The 18,637-nt window shown below is 45.7% G+C and overlaps 2 protein-coding genes across 2 annotated transcripts in view; both read right to left on the reverse strand.

The window, feature by feature from the left end:
• The window catches only part of BAIAP2 (BAR/IMD domain containing adaptor protein 2), a 195,581-nt gene extending 192,862 nt beyond the window's left edge, over nucleotides 1-2,719 (reverse strand). The window contains exon 1 of the mRNA XM_084837719.1: nucleotides 2,636-2,719. The gene's annotated coding sequence lies outside the window, so the exon portion shown is untranslated. The remainder of the gene's footprint in view (nucleotides 1-2,635) is intronic.
• On the reverse strand, nucleotides 85-13,433 carry CHMP6 (charged multivesicular body protein 6). The gene is made up of 8 exons (XM_084837722.1): nucleotides 13,365-13,433; nucleotides 9,181-9,290; nucleotides 7,840-7,927; nucleotides 6,708-6,794; nucleotides 6,533-6,598; nucleotides 6,143-6,223; nucleotides 5,346-5,400; nucleotides 85-3,374 (listed from the first exon to the last, which is right to left on the reverse strand). The coding sequence occupies exons 1-8, from the start codon at nucleotides 13,425-13,427 to the stop codon at nucleotides 3,322-3,324; spliced, it is 603 nt and encodes a 200-aa protein (XP_084693848.1). The 5' UTR covers nucleotides 13,428-13,433; the 3' UTR covers nucleotides 85-3,321.
• Nucleotides 13,434-18,637: the final 5,204 nt, after the last annotated feature.

Below are 18,637 nucleotides of genomic sequence, written 5' to 3' on the forward strand. Positions count from 1 at the left end.
GGTTCAACCTCCCTAAAAGCTACTGAGCCTGTATATTATACTGACTAGTTTACTAACAATACTATAGAGCAAGGATGGGCACACTTCAGACGGCAGGACCTACGTTTTTTTTTTTTTTACTAAAACCCCCGAGATCCACCAGCCAGAGCAGTGCAAAAGACAGACAGAATTAAAGAATTCTGGGCCCAGGCATTTATTTTGAATATTGAAACTGAACAGAGCTCACGGTCCTTCCACACACACAAAACAACTACACTCCTGGATACCCCAAGCTTGCAGGGAGTTGGGAGAGGGTTTTGCCTCTCTCAGCCTAACCCCTAGCAGTCCCCAGTAAGACTGGTTTGTCCACCATTGCTAGTGGCAGTGAAAACAGCTTCCACTAATAGCATTCCCAGAACAGCAGTCCACCCCCACCCCTGCCATTCCGCAGCCCCATGTCTCCATGGGCCACACTGGGAGCAGCCAAGGCCTGGCCATGAGTCGTGTGCCCCTACCACAGAGCAATACAGCAGCTGCTTCACAGTCAGCAAGTCCTCAGTATACCAGGCATACGTTCTACAATTGCAGAGTGCGATCCACTGTCATTTCTGCACTTGATATACCCGTAACAAGTCTTTCAGAAACACCTTTTCCCTTGAGGTCATCCACCCCCTGCAAGAACAATCCCAGGTAGCCATCATCCCCACCTCGCACCGCAAATGCTTTGGGTCCCAAGGTATGTGACTGGACACCAGAGGGTGAAGGCATTAGGAACACTTTATTGTAGCTATCTGCACAGTCCCTGCCTTTACTATTTGAGGAGCTGCAAAGGATTCAGCCAAGAAATGTAAACATTCTGTCCATAAACAGAAAGTGGAGAGTCTGGAGCCTTCATGGAGTCAGCAGGACAGCTTAATTCCACCTGGCTTCAACCAAAGAGGGCACCAACTGGGAAATCACAGAGGAAAGGAATTTCGTTAGCTCCACGGCTGCTCTCCAAGGCCACTTTGCACATCTGCAGTGCTGTCTCCTGTGGGGTTGGCAGGCCTCTGATTTTCAGTAGCTCTCGTCTTTCCTGTCCTTACTGGCAGCAAAGAAGAAACACAGTTCCATCCACTCCCCCAGGCACTGAGCCGCATTAACTGTGGGCTCAATGGAGCTCACTTAGCAACCCCCACAGGGGAGCTGAATGTCTGTATAGTACCCATGACGCCAATGGGAAAGGCCTTGTGTGTCTTCCAAAGCACCCTTCCATTTGCTCCAGAAAATAAAAATCAATGCAACCAACCCAGAGCAATTAAGAGGTTAAGACAGAGAAAGAATGTTCGTTCACAGCCACAGTGATGAACAGGTAAAGACAGGGCTGCCCCCTGCTGAACAAAGTGAATACAGCAGTACTGAGTCAGAGCGGACAATGGGTGAACTAACTTTAAGAAATCACAACGCACGTCCATGAATTGTTTAGCTCCAACGGTGTAAAGGGTAGTTGAATGGTCCTAACATGGCCTGTGAGCACATTATAGAAATGAGGTCTTAAGCGTGAACCATCAGCTCAAGGAAGATCTGTCTAATTCCCTGCTCGGCCTTCATGATGCTATCCTGGGGGAAGAGGGGGAGACAGGTCCTAGGTGTGGCATTAAGGACCCTCTGCCCTAGGGGCCCCATTGGATGATAAAAGATAACTGGCCACTGAGCACTTTTGAGGATCAAACATCCAGGGTCATTCCAGCAACAAAAGCAACAGGGCCTCACCTGAAAAACCTGCCAGACAAAGGCCATATTCCAAGATGCCCAACTCCCACAGTGTGGTATCCCATATTTTGCAGGAACACCAAGCTACACTGCCATACTCTAACCAGGTTGGGGGAGAAGAAAAAGAGGACTTAAACAGAGCAGGCATTTTTCAGCTGTGAGCTGTTAACTCCAGGGAGCAAGAAGGTCAGCTAGTGGGAACCTCTACTACTGCTATAGGTCAGGTATTGCTGCAGGAACCTTCAAAACCACCCTTGCATCAACCCATTCAACTGCCCAGACCCAAAGGAAGATAGCACCACTTCAAAGGATCATACGGTACAGCCCTATGGATGCAAAGGTCGTGCTCAGTGCAGACCAGCCAGCTCTCAAGGATGGATGGTTTACAGCCCGCAGCTCAGGCCCTCGCTTGAGGGCTCCTAAAGCCACATGAACGCGGGTTACGTCTTCAACATCCTGCTGGGCAGATAATGGTGCCACAGAGGTAACTGGGATCCAGCCCTTTCCATCATTGAGGAGCAGGGGATGGCAGACACACACACACACGTACGTCTTATCTAAGAGGAAAACAATATTTAGCCCCACGCAAGTAGCACTGACTCACTGTGTTCCAGACCCCCCCACCTAGTAGCACAAGAGATAGTTGGCCCCACCACTGAAAACGGTGGTACACCTCTGTGTCAGCCCACTGGACAAATGTGATAGGCTGGGGAGGGTAAGAGCCATCAAGAAGCTGCTTCGCATCTACTAAGCTCCTCTCCTTTTGAGAAGCTTCCAGAAGCTGAACTCTGTTCAGAATCTTCACACCACGGATAAGAGGAAAGAGCAGGAGGGCCTGTGTAGGAGTTTAAGCACGAATCCTTAGCAAGCACTTAACAGACTCCTGCCCCAGCAGGAAACAGACCTTCTGTTTTCTAGAGATCGAGCCCAGTAGCCTTGCATTGCTCCCCAGTGCATAGATCTGTGAGTGCGTTCATCTTCTGAGCACACTGAATATGGGGTCATCTTCTTGTATCTCCACCAGCAGGTCAGCACAAGAAGATGTCGCTACCAATGGAAGCCAGGCTCCCATCTCAACACTGAGCTAACAGGTCTAAATGCAGATACAGGCCAACGTTCAGGAATTCCATTCCTGCAAAGAAAACCCATTCAGAAAAGCCACAGAAGAGGCAAGTCGAGAGGAAGGCCGAGAGGGTCCCCAGCAGTCTGTTCCTCAGTGTAGCAGAAAGCTCATAACTCTTCACAGTGCCCACAAGCTCAAAAGGACACCAGGGGGCTTAGGCAGAGTTAGTGAGAGGCTGTGCTGGTGTCTGAGGCAGGTCTGCAGCTGAAATCTGGTCTGTAGAAAGCATTTGGCTTGAAGGGTTTTGAGAGTCACCATTTAATCCAGCTTAAGTTACAAAAAGGAGGAGTGTGCACGCTACAAAATAATCTTGATATGGGAACATTAACCAGTTACAGCTTCCATTCTGTGCAGGAAACCTGCTCCAGCATGGCTGTTTACTGCCAACAGAACACCACGGAGGTCTCTTGCACCCCAGGCATGCTAGGATTCCAGGATGCCCTGCCAGGATGCCCCAGGAAGTGGAGTTACGATGCGGCCACCAGTTCTGGCTTTGGTTTGACTCTGATTGGTGATGTTTCTGTGAAGAGAAGGAAAGTGGAAGGAGTTAACTCTCTCTGGTGGGGCTAGAACTAACCAAATTCAGACCAACAGTTTATCAAGTACCCCAAGTGGTTTATGTCTTGCATCCAGCTCTCTAGGTCACAGGCAGCCTTGCTACCTGCTCATACATGCAACCTAGAGCCCCCCCCCCCCCGCCCCAAAACGTGCTCAAGTAGATCTCTATTGTTTGGCCCCCACTCTGGGAAGAGCTTGCTTTCTCCTTTGAAATGTTCCTGAAAGACTGTATACTTGTGCCACAGCGGGAATGTTTTCTTGGTGCTGTCTTGATACAGTTCAGCGGCCTTATCTACTAAGGACAGTAACACATGAGATATCATTTTGGGGAAGCACTACCAATAGAAGTCCCCGAATCTCTGTGGAGAAAATGAGCCTGTGTAGGAGAGCACTGCAGCTTTACTCCTCAGCTGATGAGCAACAACACTCTCCATGCCTACTTACAGCATTTTAAAAGAAGGGAGACACAGTAGATAGGGATATTGAAGTTTATAGCACAGTGGCAGGCCGAACTGCAACGCACACTAGTTATTATTGCAAATGTAGAGGGCAGTACAAGAGACTCTGCGGCAGGCAGAGGAGGTTGAAACTATTACAGGAGAAAAAAATATTGCAAAGTCCATTGTTCTCCCCTCTCCCAATGTAACTGAAAGCTTCCTTCTGATTCTGGCAAATCTCCCCATCATGAAAATTCTGACATATACAGATGCCCATCTATTTCTCCAAGGAAAATGGAGGAGTCAAGACTCAAAGCTGTGAAGGATTCACATAATACAACCCTGTAGTAGGCTCTGTAAATAAAAAGCAGCTTTTGGTGGTTCTTTCTTTAAGAAGCTCGGGAATCTGTATGAGTACACAGTCAATTGCTGATTGCAACCTCTATTACAGAAGTTGATGACTGTTGCTGCTAAACACATGTGCTTACCTTGTGCTCTCAAAAGAAAAGGATCTAGGCCTTCTCATTAAAGAGAAACTTGCTAAAAACCTCAGAAGCCAGAGCACATTCCTTTGGGGCACCTAATAGTTAGAGGTTGACATTCTCTGCATAACTTCACTGCCCAGCTGTTTTTGTACACCTCCTGCCTCCTATCTCCATCCTCTATGTCCCCATGCACCACCACCCACCTTTACATTTCAGAGTTTGCTTTTAAAACAAAACAGCAATTATATGACTAAGAGACATATTAGAAGTGGATTCATTTTCTGGATGAAGGATTTGTTTAGCACTGGATTTAAGACCCTCATGACAACTGAGAATTTGGTGGGAGGTAGGAAAGAGGTTTAAAAGGTTTCCATATGAACTTGGAACCATAACAAGAAACCTATTGCCTCTTCATAAAGTTATGTCCTGTACGTTAAACGGTAGAAGCAAGTGAGTGATTAAATGAAAATTAACAACATATTAAATCTAAAAGCAGTTACCCACTGCAACTCACTCCAGTAGGTAAGATTTATTGTAGTGGCTGAGAGACTGAGGTTTCCCAGGTGTGGAAGTCCCTAAATCAGATCTCACCTCTATCATGAACGTACTTTGTGGCCTTAGACAAGCCACTCTCAACCTCAGTCCCTCCATCTGCAATATGTGAATAATACAACTGACCTACCATAAAAGGTTGTCGCAAGGACTGCAACCAGATAATGATGTTTGTGAAGGGTTTAAAACATTCAAAAACACTATAAAAATGCCAAGTATGTTAGGTTATTAACAGGGGTGTGGCATGACACACAGTAAGCATTGGAGGTGGCCATTAAATAGTCCTAGAGATGCTTGCAGGGTGTTGTGGAGACTTGGCACTTGCACAGAACCTGCCAACCTTCCTCTTCAGTGTCCCACGTACGATGCATTTCATGCAAACACAGCCAAGAAATATCCCCCACTCCCACCCCATGCAGAATGGAAATATCCAGGGGAGGAAAACCCAGATAATGCTACCTGGAATCTTTTCTGGGAGGGGCTCTGAGGGAACCTCTGGAAGATCAATCTGTTCCTGCAAAAAGAGAAGGCACACTGTAAAATAAATATTTTTATAACAATTTTAAACAAGGATTTCCAAATGCACCAGAAGGAGTGCAATTACCCATTCTCTCTCCACCACTTCAAGGATGAGATGTGGTTGGGCTCTAGAACTTTGCTTTTAGGTTATTAAGAAGGATCTTGCAGCACTCTGGCTTCCTTGGTAAGCTACTCTGATTAATTATGCTGGGTGACAGCTATTGACCTGTGAACGCAGCAGAGCAGCTTACAATATGCTCACCTGTGTGTTCTGACAAGCAGAGACATCCTGGCAAGTATCATGGATTTCTCTAATTCGGAGTGGCCTACAACCTCCATCAATTCTCACCATTGCCTATGATGAGAGTTGCAGGCCAAAACTTCTAGAGGGCCACAAGTTCCGCACCCCTGTTCTAGCTTATACCTATGGACTCTTAACAATCACCATCAGATATGTGGTGACATTAGACAACAGGGATACCCAATTTCTGGCTGGCCAAGCTAAAAAACTATGGTCACCACTTCGCCCCTCCTTATCCCTGACTTGACTCCAGGCTTCTGCATGAGGTCAAGGACAATCCACCACCCCTTCTCTAACGCAGACAGCTATAATTGGGACCTCCTTGGCATATGCCAGCCATATGGGATAGAAAATCCCCCCCATACACCTGATGAAAAATTACCACTACAAAATGCAGCTCGAAATCTAATTATCAGGGTTGCTGATTAATACTTACATGAGTGATGGCATCTAATTCAGCTAAGATGGCATCTTCATCCTCTACAGTGAAGCTGCCAGCCAGAATCTCATCTATTTGCTGCAAGGGAAAAGGGCAGGTGGTTCAGTGAACGCTACAACAGTAGCAAAATTCCCAAGTATTCAGCTCCCTCCCACATTCTACGACAATCTTGTGATTCAAGCCACGCTTCAGTACTGAGGACCGGTCTGCTCTACATTTGCACGCAACATGCTAAAGCAAAATGGTCCCCCTGCTCCACATCCGTAAGTGGCACAACAGAAACGCCTTAAGCATCCACACAGGTGGAACAGCAGGACACACATTTAAAAATAAATATAGTACATTGGTTAGGAGAGCTCTAGGATGACGCATGGAGGCAATGCATACCCTCTGGTACTCCACAGCTTCTTGGGTTTCATCCATGATTCTTTCCACTTCTTCTATTGACATAACCTACAGAAAGAAAAGCCCACAAATCAGATGTAAAGAAGCCTGGCCAGGATAGATGCATGAACCATAGTGTCCAGTCTAAAACAGTCCAAGCACCCTGGCTCATACCCACCTGGTGCATCTTATTTAAACACTCATTGCCGATTTTCAGGCCCTCAATCACTTTCATCTCAATTTGTGTGAATTCAATATCCTGGACCTGAGGAAACAGAAATCAGAAGAGGGATCAGGGAGTGCTGCACTCCATCAACAGGCAGTAAGGAAAGCAGCCAACTACAGCCAGGGCAGGGTCCATGCTTCACTTTTCATCTGCCACCTTAGAGACAACCAACGAAGGTGCAGAAAAACTACTCTGGCCAGTGTTAGGTGAAGCATTATGCAGCGAATGTAGCAGCAATGGCATGCTACTGCTATCTGCACAACACTGCCGTGCTTGCATTGTGTGAGCCAGACCATTCCCCCACGGTCACTCCTTGGCAACGGTGGCCATTAAGTTCATGGGTCCCATCTACCCCCTTGGCTGCTACTCTGCAGAAATATAGCATGCATCCCACAGCGGCCACAAGGGAGGCAACCAGCCCAATGTTACCAACTGAGGATCTTGCTGCATCAGTAGCAATGGCAAATGCAGAGGAATTCTGGCTGTCTGAACCCTTAGTTATACGTCTCTCTTCACTATATGAATCCTGTGTCTACTGCATACATTGTGTATTCCACCTGCGTAAATAGCGTTTTAGGTTGTCCAAACTTATTGCAAGTGCTGCTGCCCGCTGCCCTCACACAGCCATATGCCATCACATGCACACATCTGCCACCACTTTCTCCTCTAATGCCAGATGGTTGAGTGAGGAACGCAGGTGGCTGGAATAGTCAGTCCAAACAGCATCATATGGGCATAGGACTAGAGTTTCAAAGGAGATCAGAAAAACTCAGCACCATCTCATGATGAGTGTGGTATAATGGGAAGGCTCCATTTTCTATCATCTGCGCTACACTTGGCTACACTGCGCTACATCTCATAAGAAAAGCTTGAAACATTACATAGCAATTAGAGCTAAACAACCCCCCCCCAACAGTTAGTCACAGTGTACCCCAAGTTGTTCAACTAACACTAACTTCTAACACTGCATTAGAAGTTAAATACAGTTAAACAAAATTCAGTAGCATACAAATACCAAAGCTCTAGAAGCCCTGCAAACAACGAGGCCAGTCACAACTTGCAGACGCCACCAGTTTCCACATACCATGCGTTCCAGGTTGCTAATTTGGTTTTCTGTTTTGTCCAGCAGTTGCTCTTGGTAACGCTTTTTCTTCAGCAGAAACTTGGCTTTCCTAGGACAGAAAAGCATGGACTGTAGCAAGCAAATCTTTAAAAGCACTAGACCAAAGCCATTTCTGTCTTGTCTTGCTGGTCTCAACCAAAAATCCATCTATTCCAGCATTCTCTGGCAGCAGCCAATAAGATGGCCCTGGAAAGAACACAAGGGGGAAGATGGAAAGAGCTAGATGGAATTCTCTATGCATTTGTCTGATCTTTTAAAGAAGCTATGAACATTCATGGCCATCACAACATCATGTGGCAATGATTAATCTTGCAATGCATGAAGAAATTCCTTTTGTCTGATTGGAGGTTTGGGATAATCCATTTTGACAACCAGTTTTTGGTATTTTGAGAAATAATGGTTTATCTGTTGGGTATGTTATATGATGCTGCCTATTATGTGAACAATTATCAAGAATAGGACAGCAGCTTTCTGGAAGAATGCAATAAAGGAATTTGTCCTTTATACAGAAACCAAACGTCAAGAACACTCACTGGTACTAACACTGATTCCAACTGGAAATTTCAACTAGGTTCTGAACCCGCTATGCTATGCAGCTTTAAATTACGCTTCTCACTGAGGTTAGGAACATGGTCTACACTGACTAGCAGCAGATTTGAAAGATTTCAGACAGGAGTCTTTCCTGGACCTACCTGGAGATGCCAGGGATCGAACCCGGGAATTTACGCATGAAAAGCATTGAGCACTAACTTTTCCCAGGTTGTGTATGTGCATCAGGTGTATGTGTGTTTAAATAATTACTAAATGCATTGCCAAGTAAGTTCCTAGCCATGCCATATTTAACTGGAGATGCCAAGGCCTGAAGAAATATGAAAATATTTGCTTTAACACGAGTTGTTAAGCAGGTTATGTCAGAGTAGTTAGAATGTTTCATCAGCAACAACAATAATTAGCTGAAATAGGACCAGTTCAGACATTTAAGAACTTTACTACATGATGCATCCCAACTATTCCCAGATACACATTTATATGGAGGAAACGTGTGACACAGGTTGACCATGGATATAGTTTCCAACATGCAGTTTCTGCAAGCATGTTTTTCAGCTGCAACAATCATGTGCATCACTTAACTGTGCTGTACCAGTGGATTGCAATGCATCATCCAGGCTTTCTCCACCCTAATGCATCCCAGGGACAGTTAAGGTGTATCACACTGAGAATATTTTGACTATCTGAACTAGCCCGTAAACTAGCAGCTTGGTGTGGAAAGAATGCAAACTCCATGATCTAGAAACAACTTACTCTTTCTTGCCATCTTTTAGTAGTTGCCGAGCAAAAGCTCTCTCCCGCTCCAGCTGCAGCGATATCCTTTTCTGATATTGCTTTAGTTTGTCCCGCTGCTGTTTCAGTTGCTAGAGGGGAAAAGAAATGGGCCATTAGAAGGTACACCACCAAGTCTTATAAGTATGACCACAGGAAAATGGCAGCAATATTTCCCTTTTGAGCAGACCTACCCATAAACCCAGAAGTCTTGTTCCCCCAATCCACTTTCCACTTTGCTGCAAGAGCAGTGGAAGAAATTGAAAGTTATGCTGTGCAAAGTTAAACACTAGGTCACTGCTATTGGCTATCTGGTACAACATGTCCTACGTTAAACATGCTACAAAAGTGATGTTGGGAAAGGGAAAATCCCATCCTCAACATCTCCACCTCAAGGTCATTATTTATTTATTTATTTTATTTATTTCATTTCTATACCGCCCAATAGCCGAAGCTCTCTGGGCGGTTCACAAAAATTAAAACCAAACAACACACAATAAAACAATTTAAAATATATAGAACATTAAAACCACAATATAACAATACAACCACAATAAAACCTAGCAGCAGTGCAGGAGTTTAAAATACAGATTTAAAACAGCAAAGATAAAAATTTAGAAAGCTCAAATGCTTAAATGCCTGGGAAAATAAAAAGGTCTTCACCTGGCGCCGAAAGGAATACAATGTAGGCGCCAGGCGAACCTCACTAGGGAGCTCATTCCACAGCCGGGGTGCCACAGCAGAAAAAGCCCTCCTCCTAGTAGCCACCCACCTCACTTCCTTTGGCAGGGGCTCACGGAGAAGGGCCGCTGATGATGACCTTAAGGTCCAGGCAGGCACATATGGGGGGAGGCGATCCTTCAGGTAACCTGGCCCCAAGCCGTTAAGGGCTTTGAATGTTAACACCAGCACTTTGAATCGGGCCTGGAAATGGACTGGCAGCCAGTGCAGCTGGAAAAGTACTGGCGTAATATGAGCTCACAGGCCAGTCCCTGCTAACAATCTTGCTGCCCTATTTTGGACCAGCTGAAGTTTCCAGACCGTTTTCAAAGGCAGCCCCACGTATAACACATTGCAGTAATCCAGACGAGAAGTTATCAGAGCATGGATAACTGTAGCTAGGCTATCTCTGTCCAGATAAGGGCATAGTTGGTATACCAGCCTAAGCTGATAAAAAGTGCTCCATGCCACTGAGTTCACCTGTGCCTCAAGTGACAGTTCTGGATCAAAGAGCACCCCCAAACTACGAACCTGATCCTTTAGAGATAACTTAAGTATTAGAATGGATACTTTGGAGTACCTACAGAGTAACTGTTTATATTACTTATTTCCATTAATTGGCTAATGCTGGGGTGAACATCTTGTGGCCCTCCAGATGTGGTTGGATGATGATCTATGATCATTGGCCATGCTGGCTAGGGCTGACGGAAGCTGGAGCAATTCTAATCTAAGTATATAGAAAGTAAAACAAGCAGAAGAACTGAAAGTGGAAGTATTAACAGCTCACAATGCCTGGGTCAAAAGGTTCAAGACAGTAAGCAAATAAGCTACTAAACACGCAATCCTACGGCCACTAGACAGTGGCTAGACGGACATAGGGTTTTCAGTTTTCTGGGAACCAAGGCTGGAGCCAGCACTCCGAGGTCAGTTCCCAGAAAACTGCCTCCCCACTCTTTCCCCTGCTGCCTTGTAGGCGGCACGGTTCACCCCCGGCTCTGTGCCTATAAGAGCAGTGCGGAGCAGGGGAAAAGGGGACATTCCTGGGGGCAGCAAGGGGATGGTGGAAATGCTGTTATGACGCTTCCTACGTGACATCCAGCCTCTCCCCGCCCCGCTAGACAGCTGAAATCGGCCGTCTAGCCACAAATTCAGGGCAGCTGGGGTGCAGAGGAGAAGATCCCCTCTGTGCTCTGCCCAACCTGCATAGGATGGTCAGTTGCCTCCGAGTTCAGAGGCAGCTAACTATCCCCATAGGATTGCACCCTAAGAGTCACTGACAGGAATGAACAACCTCTTAATATAACACAAGGAAGGAACTTTAAGTTGTTAATTATCATTCTGATAATATGTCCCATTACACAGCCCAAAGCACAAGACAAACTTTGTATTTACAAAACTATGTATTTAAAGAATTTATATGCCATCCTTCAATATAAGTATTTCAAGAGCAACTTACAGTGAAAACAGAAACACTACCAACAACAAAATTGAGCAGCAGGTAAAAGCAGCATAAAACAAAACAATAAACCCTGTTAAAAGGCTGGGAAAGTCTTTGGTGGGCGCCAGAGACATCAGAATAGGGGCCAAATGAGCTTCTCTGGAGAAAGCATTGCATAATAAGGGTGCCACCACCCACTTTACATGATGATGGAATGGCCATCCTAGCTATCTGAAGGTTCAAGAGAGCACAGGAAGCATGCTTCCTGCTAGAACCCACTGACTAGGACAGCCTTCTGGGGAGGGTATGCCAGAAGCAGCACATTTCAGACTAAATAGCACAATTCTGGTACCAAGCGATAACATATATTTCAGAAAGAAAGGACTTAAGACCTAGCCCTTTGTCCAGAAGGTATGCAAGACAAACACTGTGTACTGATGACCTCTCTGTGCTGTTAAAGGCATGTCTTTTTCATGAAGAACTGTGGCAATCCTTCCTGAAAGCCACGAGTGAGATGCTTTATGGGTAAGCCACCAGGATATCTAAAAAGTGGGATGGCAGAGCACATGCTTTGAATGCAAAAGGGCCCAGGTCCAATTCCCGGCATCTCCTGGTAGGACTGGAAAAGGCCCATCAAACTCTGGAGAGCAGCTGTCATTCAGTGTAAACAATACTTAACTAGGCAGACCAATGGTCTGACTTGAAATTATGCCGCTTCCTACATACCTTCAGTGGACATTAGTAACAGACAGTTACAGCTGCTTAAAAGATTTGCATTGTATAGATTGAATTGGAACATGATAGGCCAAATGAAGGCAAATTATCTGTTTGCGTTCCCCTTAAGAAAACTTCTCGAAACCAAGTGTCTTATATCCCATCCTTATGGCTGTTTTACATTCTACCTTAAATACTTCTGCAACCCCTGGCATTCCTTCTTCCTGCAATTTATTCTCTTGCTCAGAATACATTCCTTAGCTTCCAATGGTCCCTCCAGGCCAGCAGTCTAAGCTAACCTCACAAGAACCCTGTCAGCTCAATCCTGAAAGTGTAAATCACCCCAAGCTCAGTTGGACTTATTCTCTAGCAATTATGCTTAGTATTGCAGCCCAAGAGACTATTTTTCCAATTTACAAATTATAAACAAGATCAGAGTCAGATAGCATGTTTGTGGCTAAGCTAAGATTTAAAATCAGGCTTCCGAACTCCCACATGATCCAGGGGTCCTCCAAAGGATTCACCAGGCTCCCAGAATTTCCAAAGCTTTGTATCCTCATCCCCTGGATTCACCGCATCCCTCATACTTCCTGTCCCATGTAGTATTTTATACAGCATGTTACTGTGTTAAGTACTGTTGGACTGGGACTCCGGAGACCTGGGTTCTAGCCCCATTTGGCTACGAAGCTCACTGGGTGGGTGACTTTGAGAAAGTTGACGACTCTCAATCTAACCCACCTCACAGGGTTATTGTAAGGATAAAATAAAAAAGAGGATCGTGTACACCAGCTTGGGCACTTGGGAGGAAAGGTGGGATATAAATGTAATAAATAAATACTGTCTAGCCCCAGCAGTAGCAGCACTTATTTCCTTTTGCTTGCTTGGGTAACTTTTTAGAAAGAAAGGAAGAAGTGGAAAGGGATGGAGAGGAAGAGAAACCAAAGCGTTTCTTTATAGCCGAGTAGTTAGAGAAATGCTGGCAGGTGCGGCTTTTTCACCCCACCCGAATGAGGAATTGTCCGCACCTACTAGAATCCCCTTTTCTCCATACGTTATCTGCTCACCCTAAAGAAAGGGAAAATGGGTGCGCGCATATATATGTATATATACACACACACACACATACATATATATATAATATTAAGAAGTAGGTGCGATATCGGAGTGTGGGATGAAATGTGGCTCCTGGGTCTGAAGGCTCCTGTGCTACATCACACTGGCTGCCAGTGGCCTTGGGCACCAGCTGCTGCGCCTGCAGCCACCGTCCCTGCCCCCAGCCCCTCGCGGCTCTCACCAGCACGGCCTTATCTTGCTCGGTGACCCGGCTCCGCCGCTTGCGCCCGAACAGGTTCCCCATCGCCCCGGCCCCGCCCGCGCGGCCCCGGCCTAGATTGGCCCCACCCAACCCTTCCCTCAGTACGGCGGCCACCAAGGCTCCATCCTAGAGAAAAAGCGAACGCGGAAAAAAGCATGCCTGACAGGGAGCGAAGGCGACAGCCCGCTCGCCACAGAGATAAGTAGATGAAGAAGTATCCGCCTCACAGTTTGGAGAGGGGCCTTCCGGGTTGAGATATACACTTAATAGAATGGTAGACCGGCGTCAGAACTCAGATTCCGGTTCTCTTAGACTTTCTTTTCCTCCCTCTCCCAGGCGGGATATCCGTGGAAATCAACGGAGAAAGTCAGCATTTTAACGTAGCTGTAGTTGGCTACCAAGGCGTCTACCCAGAAAAAAAAGCCGCAGAGAAAGGGTTCATACGCCTTCTAATTTATGTAGTGGGACCATTTTAAATTCTTGGACCTTTTAACGATTTAGGGCGCATGTTCAGACAGAAAAAAGCCCTACAATGCCCAACCTGCCCCAGCCAGCATAGGGACAATCTAACCAGACTGACCTTTGTTGCAGCTTGAAATGCGGGGGGAGGGGGGACGGAAGAGGAGGGATTTTTGGCTGGGAATCCGAACTAGCCTTAGCCCCACCTCTAACCTTTAATATTAGAAATGCACCCCTATTTGTAATTGTAATTCCTTCCCTATTCCTTGTGTGTCATGTCTTAAATTTAGATTGTAAACCTGAGGCAGACAGGCTATCATGCTACTTATCTTTGTAAGCTGCTCTGAAAGCCTTTTTGGCCAAAGGGCAGGTTGAAAGTTTAATAACTAAACTTTAAAGGTGCAATCCTATGAATGTTTACAAAGGAAAACGGGGATATGATTAGATGAGAGTGATGTAATTGCTTGGTTGCAATAAGCTATTCCTTCCCAGTCAGAGAACCCCACAATATGACTACGTTTGCATTGCAACTGACATTGCAAGGGGTATGTTTGAACTTTTCTGTCTGGACACACTGATAGCAAATCACAGCTACACTACAATCCTGGATTTCTTTGGACATCTATCACATCCACCCCGGGGGAGGAAAAAAGGAGATGGCGTAAAAGCTGCTCCAGAACAGTCCATTCATTCATTTATTTTAAAAAAAAAACATGCCAAACAGTATGGCATGTGTTAGAGACACCTGAGAACAATATTTTAGGACCAAACCCCTTGAAAAATTATATTATTATTAACCCCTTCATGCCCAGGACGCATCCGGAACAGAACGGAATAGCCCGGAACAGCCACGTCCAAATGAACCAAAACCACACCTGACTACATGGGACTGATGCAATAAGCCACAAAACTTGCACAGAAATCACATCCAGCATACAAAAATGTGGTTTCTGTGGAAGGTTTGTGGCTTATTGGATTATTCCCAACCTTATGTGTGGCTGGAGAATTTTGTTCATTTCGCTTGTTTGGAAGTTTCCATTCCAGACCATTTTTCTGTAATACAGAATATTGACCAGAATGGGTGGCAAAAATGTGGTTTCTGTGGAAATTTTGCGGCTTATTCCATCCCACCCCCATGTAGTTGTGTGAGTCGTAAATTTGGTTGATTTGGCTTACTTGGAAGTTGTTGTTCCAGGCCATTTTCTGGAATATGGACTATTGCCTGGAACAGGTACCAACATGTTTCTGGGGGCATCTTGTGGCTTGTTGTATCCCTCCCAATTAGTCACACTGGTGACTTCGGTTGATTTTGTTCACTTAGAAGTTGCAGTTCTGGGCCATTTCCCAGAATATGGATTATTGCCTGGAACAGTTATCAGAACAAGGATCTTTGGTCATTTGTGGATCATTGCATCCCTCCCATACAGTTGTGTGTGACTCATGAATTTGGTGGTTTGGTTCATGTGGAAGTTGCCATTCCAGGCCTTTTTTCCAGAATATGGACTATTGCCTGGAACACCTACTGAAACATGATTTCTGTGGAAGTGTTGTAGCTGTGTTGACCCGGCCGTGCGCTCTGAACTCGTAATTTAGAGGCGCCAAGATAGTGATACATCAGATTCGAAGGTTTACTTACAAGGAGTACTTTATTGGGTACCTTACAGCACACAGACATACCCAATAGTTGGATCAGACAGCTTCTCTAACCCACGAGCCATTGGGTCAAATGGGTTTTATACAATACATGTTAGCCATGAGGCAGCACAACACTAGCAAGCACCCCTAGCTTTCATTCCCAGCATAGGCTAGAAGTGTTTGGTTCTCAAGCACAGCCACCTAAGATAAACAAACTTTGCTTCCCAGGCAGATCTTGATAAGACATTCTCATTAGCAAGGAATGTTCTGAGAAGGCTATCGGCCTTTTGCCTCATCTGTACATGCTCAGATGCCTACTAGCATGGGAATTGCACCAATAATGAACTTAAGCAAGCATTATGGATCTCTAGGCCCCTCTAACACTACAAATGACTTGGCTATGCTCCTGGGGCCAATACAGTAGCTTATTATATCAAGCCCATCTAGTCATGTGTGAATCACAAGTTTAGTTGATTTGGCTCTCTTGAAAGTTGTCATTCCAGGCCATTTTTTGGAATATGGACTATTGCTCGGAATGGGCATCTGAACATGATTGCTGTGGATGTTTTGTGGCTCATTGCATCTCTGTCATGTAGTTATGTGTGACTGGTGAGTTTGGTTGGCTTGGCTGGAAATTGCCATCTCAGACCATTCTCTGGGATACAGAGTCTTGCCTGGAACAAGTGTTTGAACGTGGTTCTGTGGACATTTTGTGGCCCATTGCACCCCTCCCATGTAGTTATGTGTGACTGGTGAGCTTGGTTGATGTGGCTCATTTGGAAGCTGCCGTTCCAGGCCTTTCCCCCCAGAATATGTTCTATTGCCTGGAACGGCTACCGCAACGTGGTTTCTGTGAATGTTTTGTAGATTATTAAATCAATCTCATGTAGTTATGTGTGACTGGTGAATCTGGTTGGGTTGGCTCGCTTGGAAGTTGCGCTTCCAGGCCATTCTGTTCTGTTCCGGATGGGTTCTGAGCATTATGGGGTTAATAATAAAATATTGCAAGGGTTTCAGTCCTAAAATATTGTTCTCAAGTGTTTCTAACACATGCCATTGTTTTTGGCATTTTTTAAAAAAATAAAGGGGTCGTCCTGGCCTATTCCGGCTTTTACACCTCTCAGGAAAAAAAGAGTCTGTAAGGGCGCAATCCTATGCATGTTTAGACAGATAAAGGTCCTACAACTCCCAGCATGCCCCAGAGAGCCATACTGGTTGGGAAAGGCTGGGAATTTCAGGCCGGTTTTCTGTCTAAACATGCATAAAGTTGCGCCTTAAACAAGGGAACCTGCGTACTGTAGCTCTTCTTATAAAGTTTAGTGAGCCTACCAGAGCGGGAGGGGCCGCGGGAGGAGCCGTGCTCAGGAAGCAGGTAGGACTTGCCGCTAAACAGATAGAAAAGGGAACCAGTAGGACAGCGGCGAGTGTTGCCTTCGGGCTTTCGATGAACAGCTGGTGCTTCCCACGCCGCCTAGACGCTGTTCCCGTTTTATCATCTGTCGACTCTTCCCCAGAGTGGTTTATAAATCGTAAGAGAGGGGTTTTTTAAATGTCGCCGTCCCCCCTTCAAAACTTTCATTTTAAAAATACCTTCTAGTTCCGTCTAGGCTTGCTGCTACCGGTATCCTTTCCTTCCCCCTGGCCTTGCACCTCCTGTGCCTTGCAACCAGCAGCGGCCCGGCACACTGCTTAAAACAGGGCGCCTTGCTAGTCGGTGGTAGCAAAAAACCCAGCAGAGTCTGCGCCTTAACCAGTGGGAGAACGTTCGGTCTCCCAGAATACTAAACGTCTGAGCTGAAAGTTGCCCTTTTTCAGTTCTTACAGAATTTGAACTAATCAAGAGTTTTTAAGCTTTTTGTTTAGGCTTAAATGGAAACAATGGCTATTACACCTGTAATGGAACAGGAAACCATTGTCTCCATTGAAGTCTAAACAAATATACGTATAATATAAGTAGTTAAGGGAGCAATCCTATGGCCACTAAACGCTGTCTAGAGGGCCACAGGATATGCTCTGTTCTGGGAACCGACCTCGGAGCCCGTGCTCGTGGAGAAGCCCCGTCCTCCGCGCTCATAAGAGGAGCGCGTACTGAAAAGAAGTGGGGCTAGGGGGCATTCCGGGGCGGTGAGAGCAGAGCTGCGCATACGACACATCCAGTGGCAGTTTCCTCTCCCGGTCGGCCCCCCACTGCTAGACGGCCCAAAATGGCTGTCTAGCGAAAAAAAAGCAAGGCAGGAGAGGCGCGGAGGGAACGATTCCGCCCGCCCCCCCGTGCCTCTCCTGCCTTGCTTTGGATAGGCGGTCACCTCCGAGGTTGGAGGCAGCCCCCTATCTAGTTAGGATTGTGCCCTTAATGTGCAATCCTATACCTATTTAAGACAGGCATGCTGGGAGTTGTAGGTCTTTTTCTGTATAAACAGGCATAGGATTGCACCCTAAGAGATTTTATACTGCCTTTTGGGGCACATTGCTCTCACAAGGTGATGCACAGAAAATTCCGCAACAAAACATAACAAGTACAACCTTCAAATGAAACTCACAACATATCCCTTTAAAATGAGCAGTGACAATTAATCAAAGTGCAACAATTAATAAAGTGCAGATTGAAATAAAGAACGTCTTAAAAGTCGTTGTAGAAATCAACCATGATAGGGGCATTTCCTGTGGAAAGGAATTCCACAAGTGCAGGGCACTACCAAAAAGGCCCTGTCCCTGGTAGCTGTCAACCTGATGAGCCAAAGAACAGGTCCTCAGGAGCTGATATTAAAACTCAGGCAGGCTCATACAAGTGCAGGCGGTCCTTCAAATAGCTTGGTCCCAGGCTGATTAAGCCCAGGCTTTAAAGGCCAAAACCAGCACCTCACATTGGGCAATTACTGTTGTGAGTGGTTGCTATGCTTCTCATGTATACACTGAAGCTGTGACACAGAATTGTCACAGAATAGACATTTTGTATTTCATGGCCTCACCCCCACGGTTTCCATGAGTAGAGAAGGAATTTATATTTTAAATTTATTTATATGCATAAATTTATATTTATGCATATAAATACACACTTGCTGATGACACTTCCAGGAAGATTCATAGCTCAGGGATAGAGCACAGACTTTGCCTGCAAAAGCCCCATGGCTCAATTGCTGGCATCTCCAGGTAGAGCT

Source organism: Heloderma suspectum, chromosome 2, assembly GCF_057233095.1.
Source record: "Heloderma suspectum isolate Gila_16-S chromosome 2, 16-S_ref, whole genome shotgun sequence".
Taxonomy (NCBI): Eukaryota; Metazoa; Chordata; class Lepidosauria; order Squamata; family Helodermatidae; genus Heloderma; species Heloderma suspectum.

Coding starts and splice junctions, on each gene's coding strand:
- CHMP6 (XM_084837722.1), bottom strand. CDS start 13,427: ATGGGGAACCTGTTCGGGCGCAAGCGGCGGAGCCGGGTCACCGAGCAA. Junction 7,928..9,180: donor CTAAAAGATGGCAAGAAAGA/GTAAGTTGTTTC, acceptor TTTCTGTCCTAG/GAAAGCCAAGTTTCTGCTGA. Junction 6,795..7,839: donor TTAGCAACCTGGAACGCATG/GTATGTGGAAAC, acceptor CTGTTTCCTCAG/GTCCAGGATATTGAATTCAC.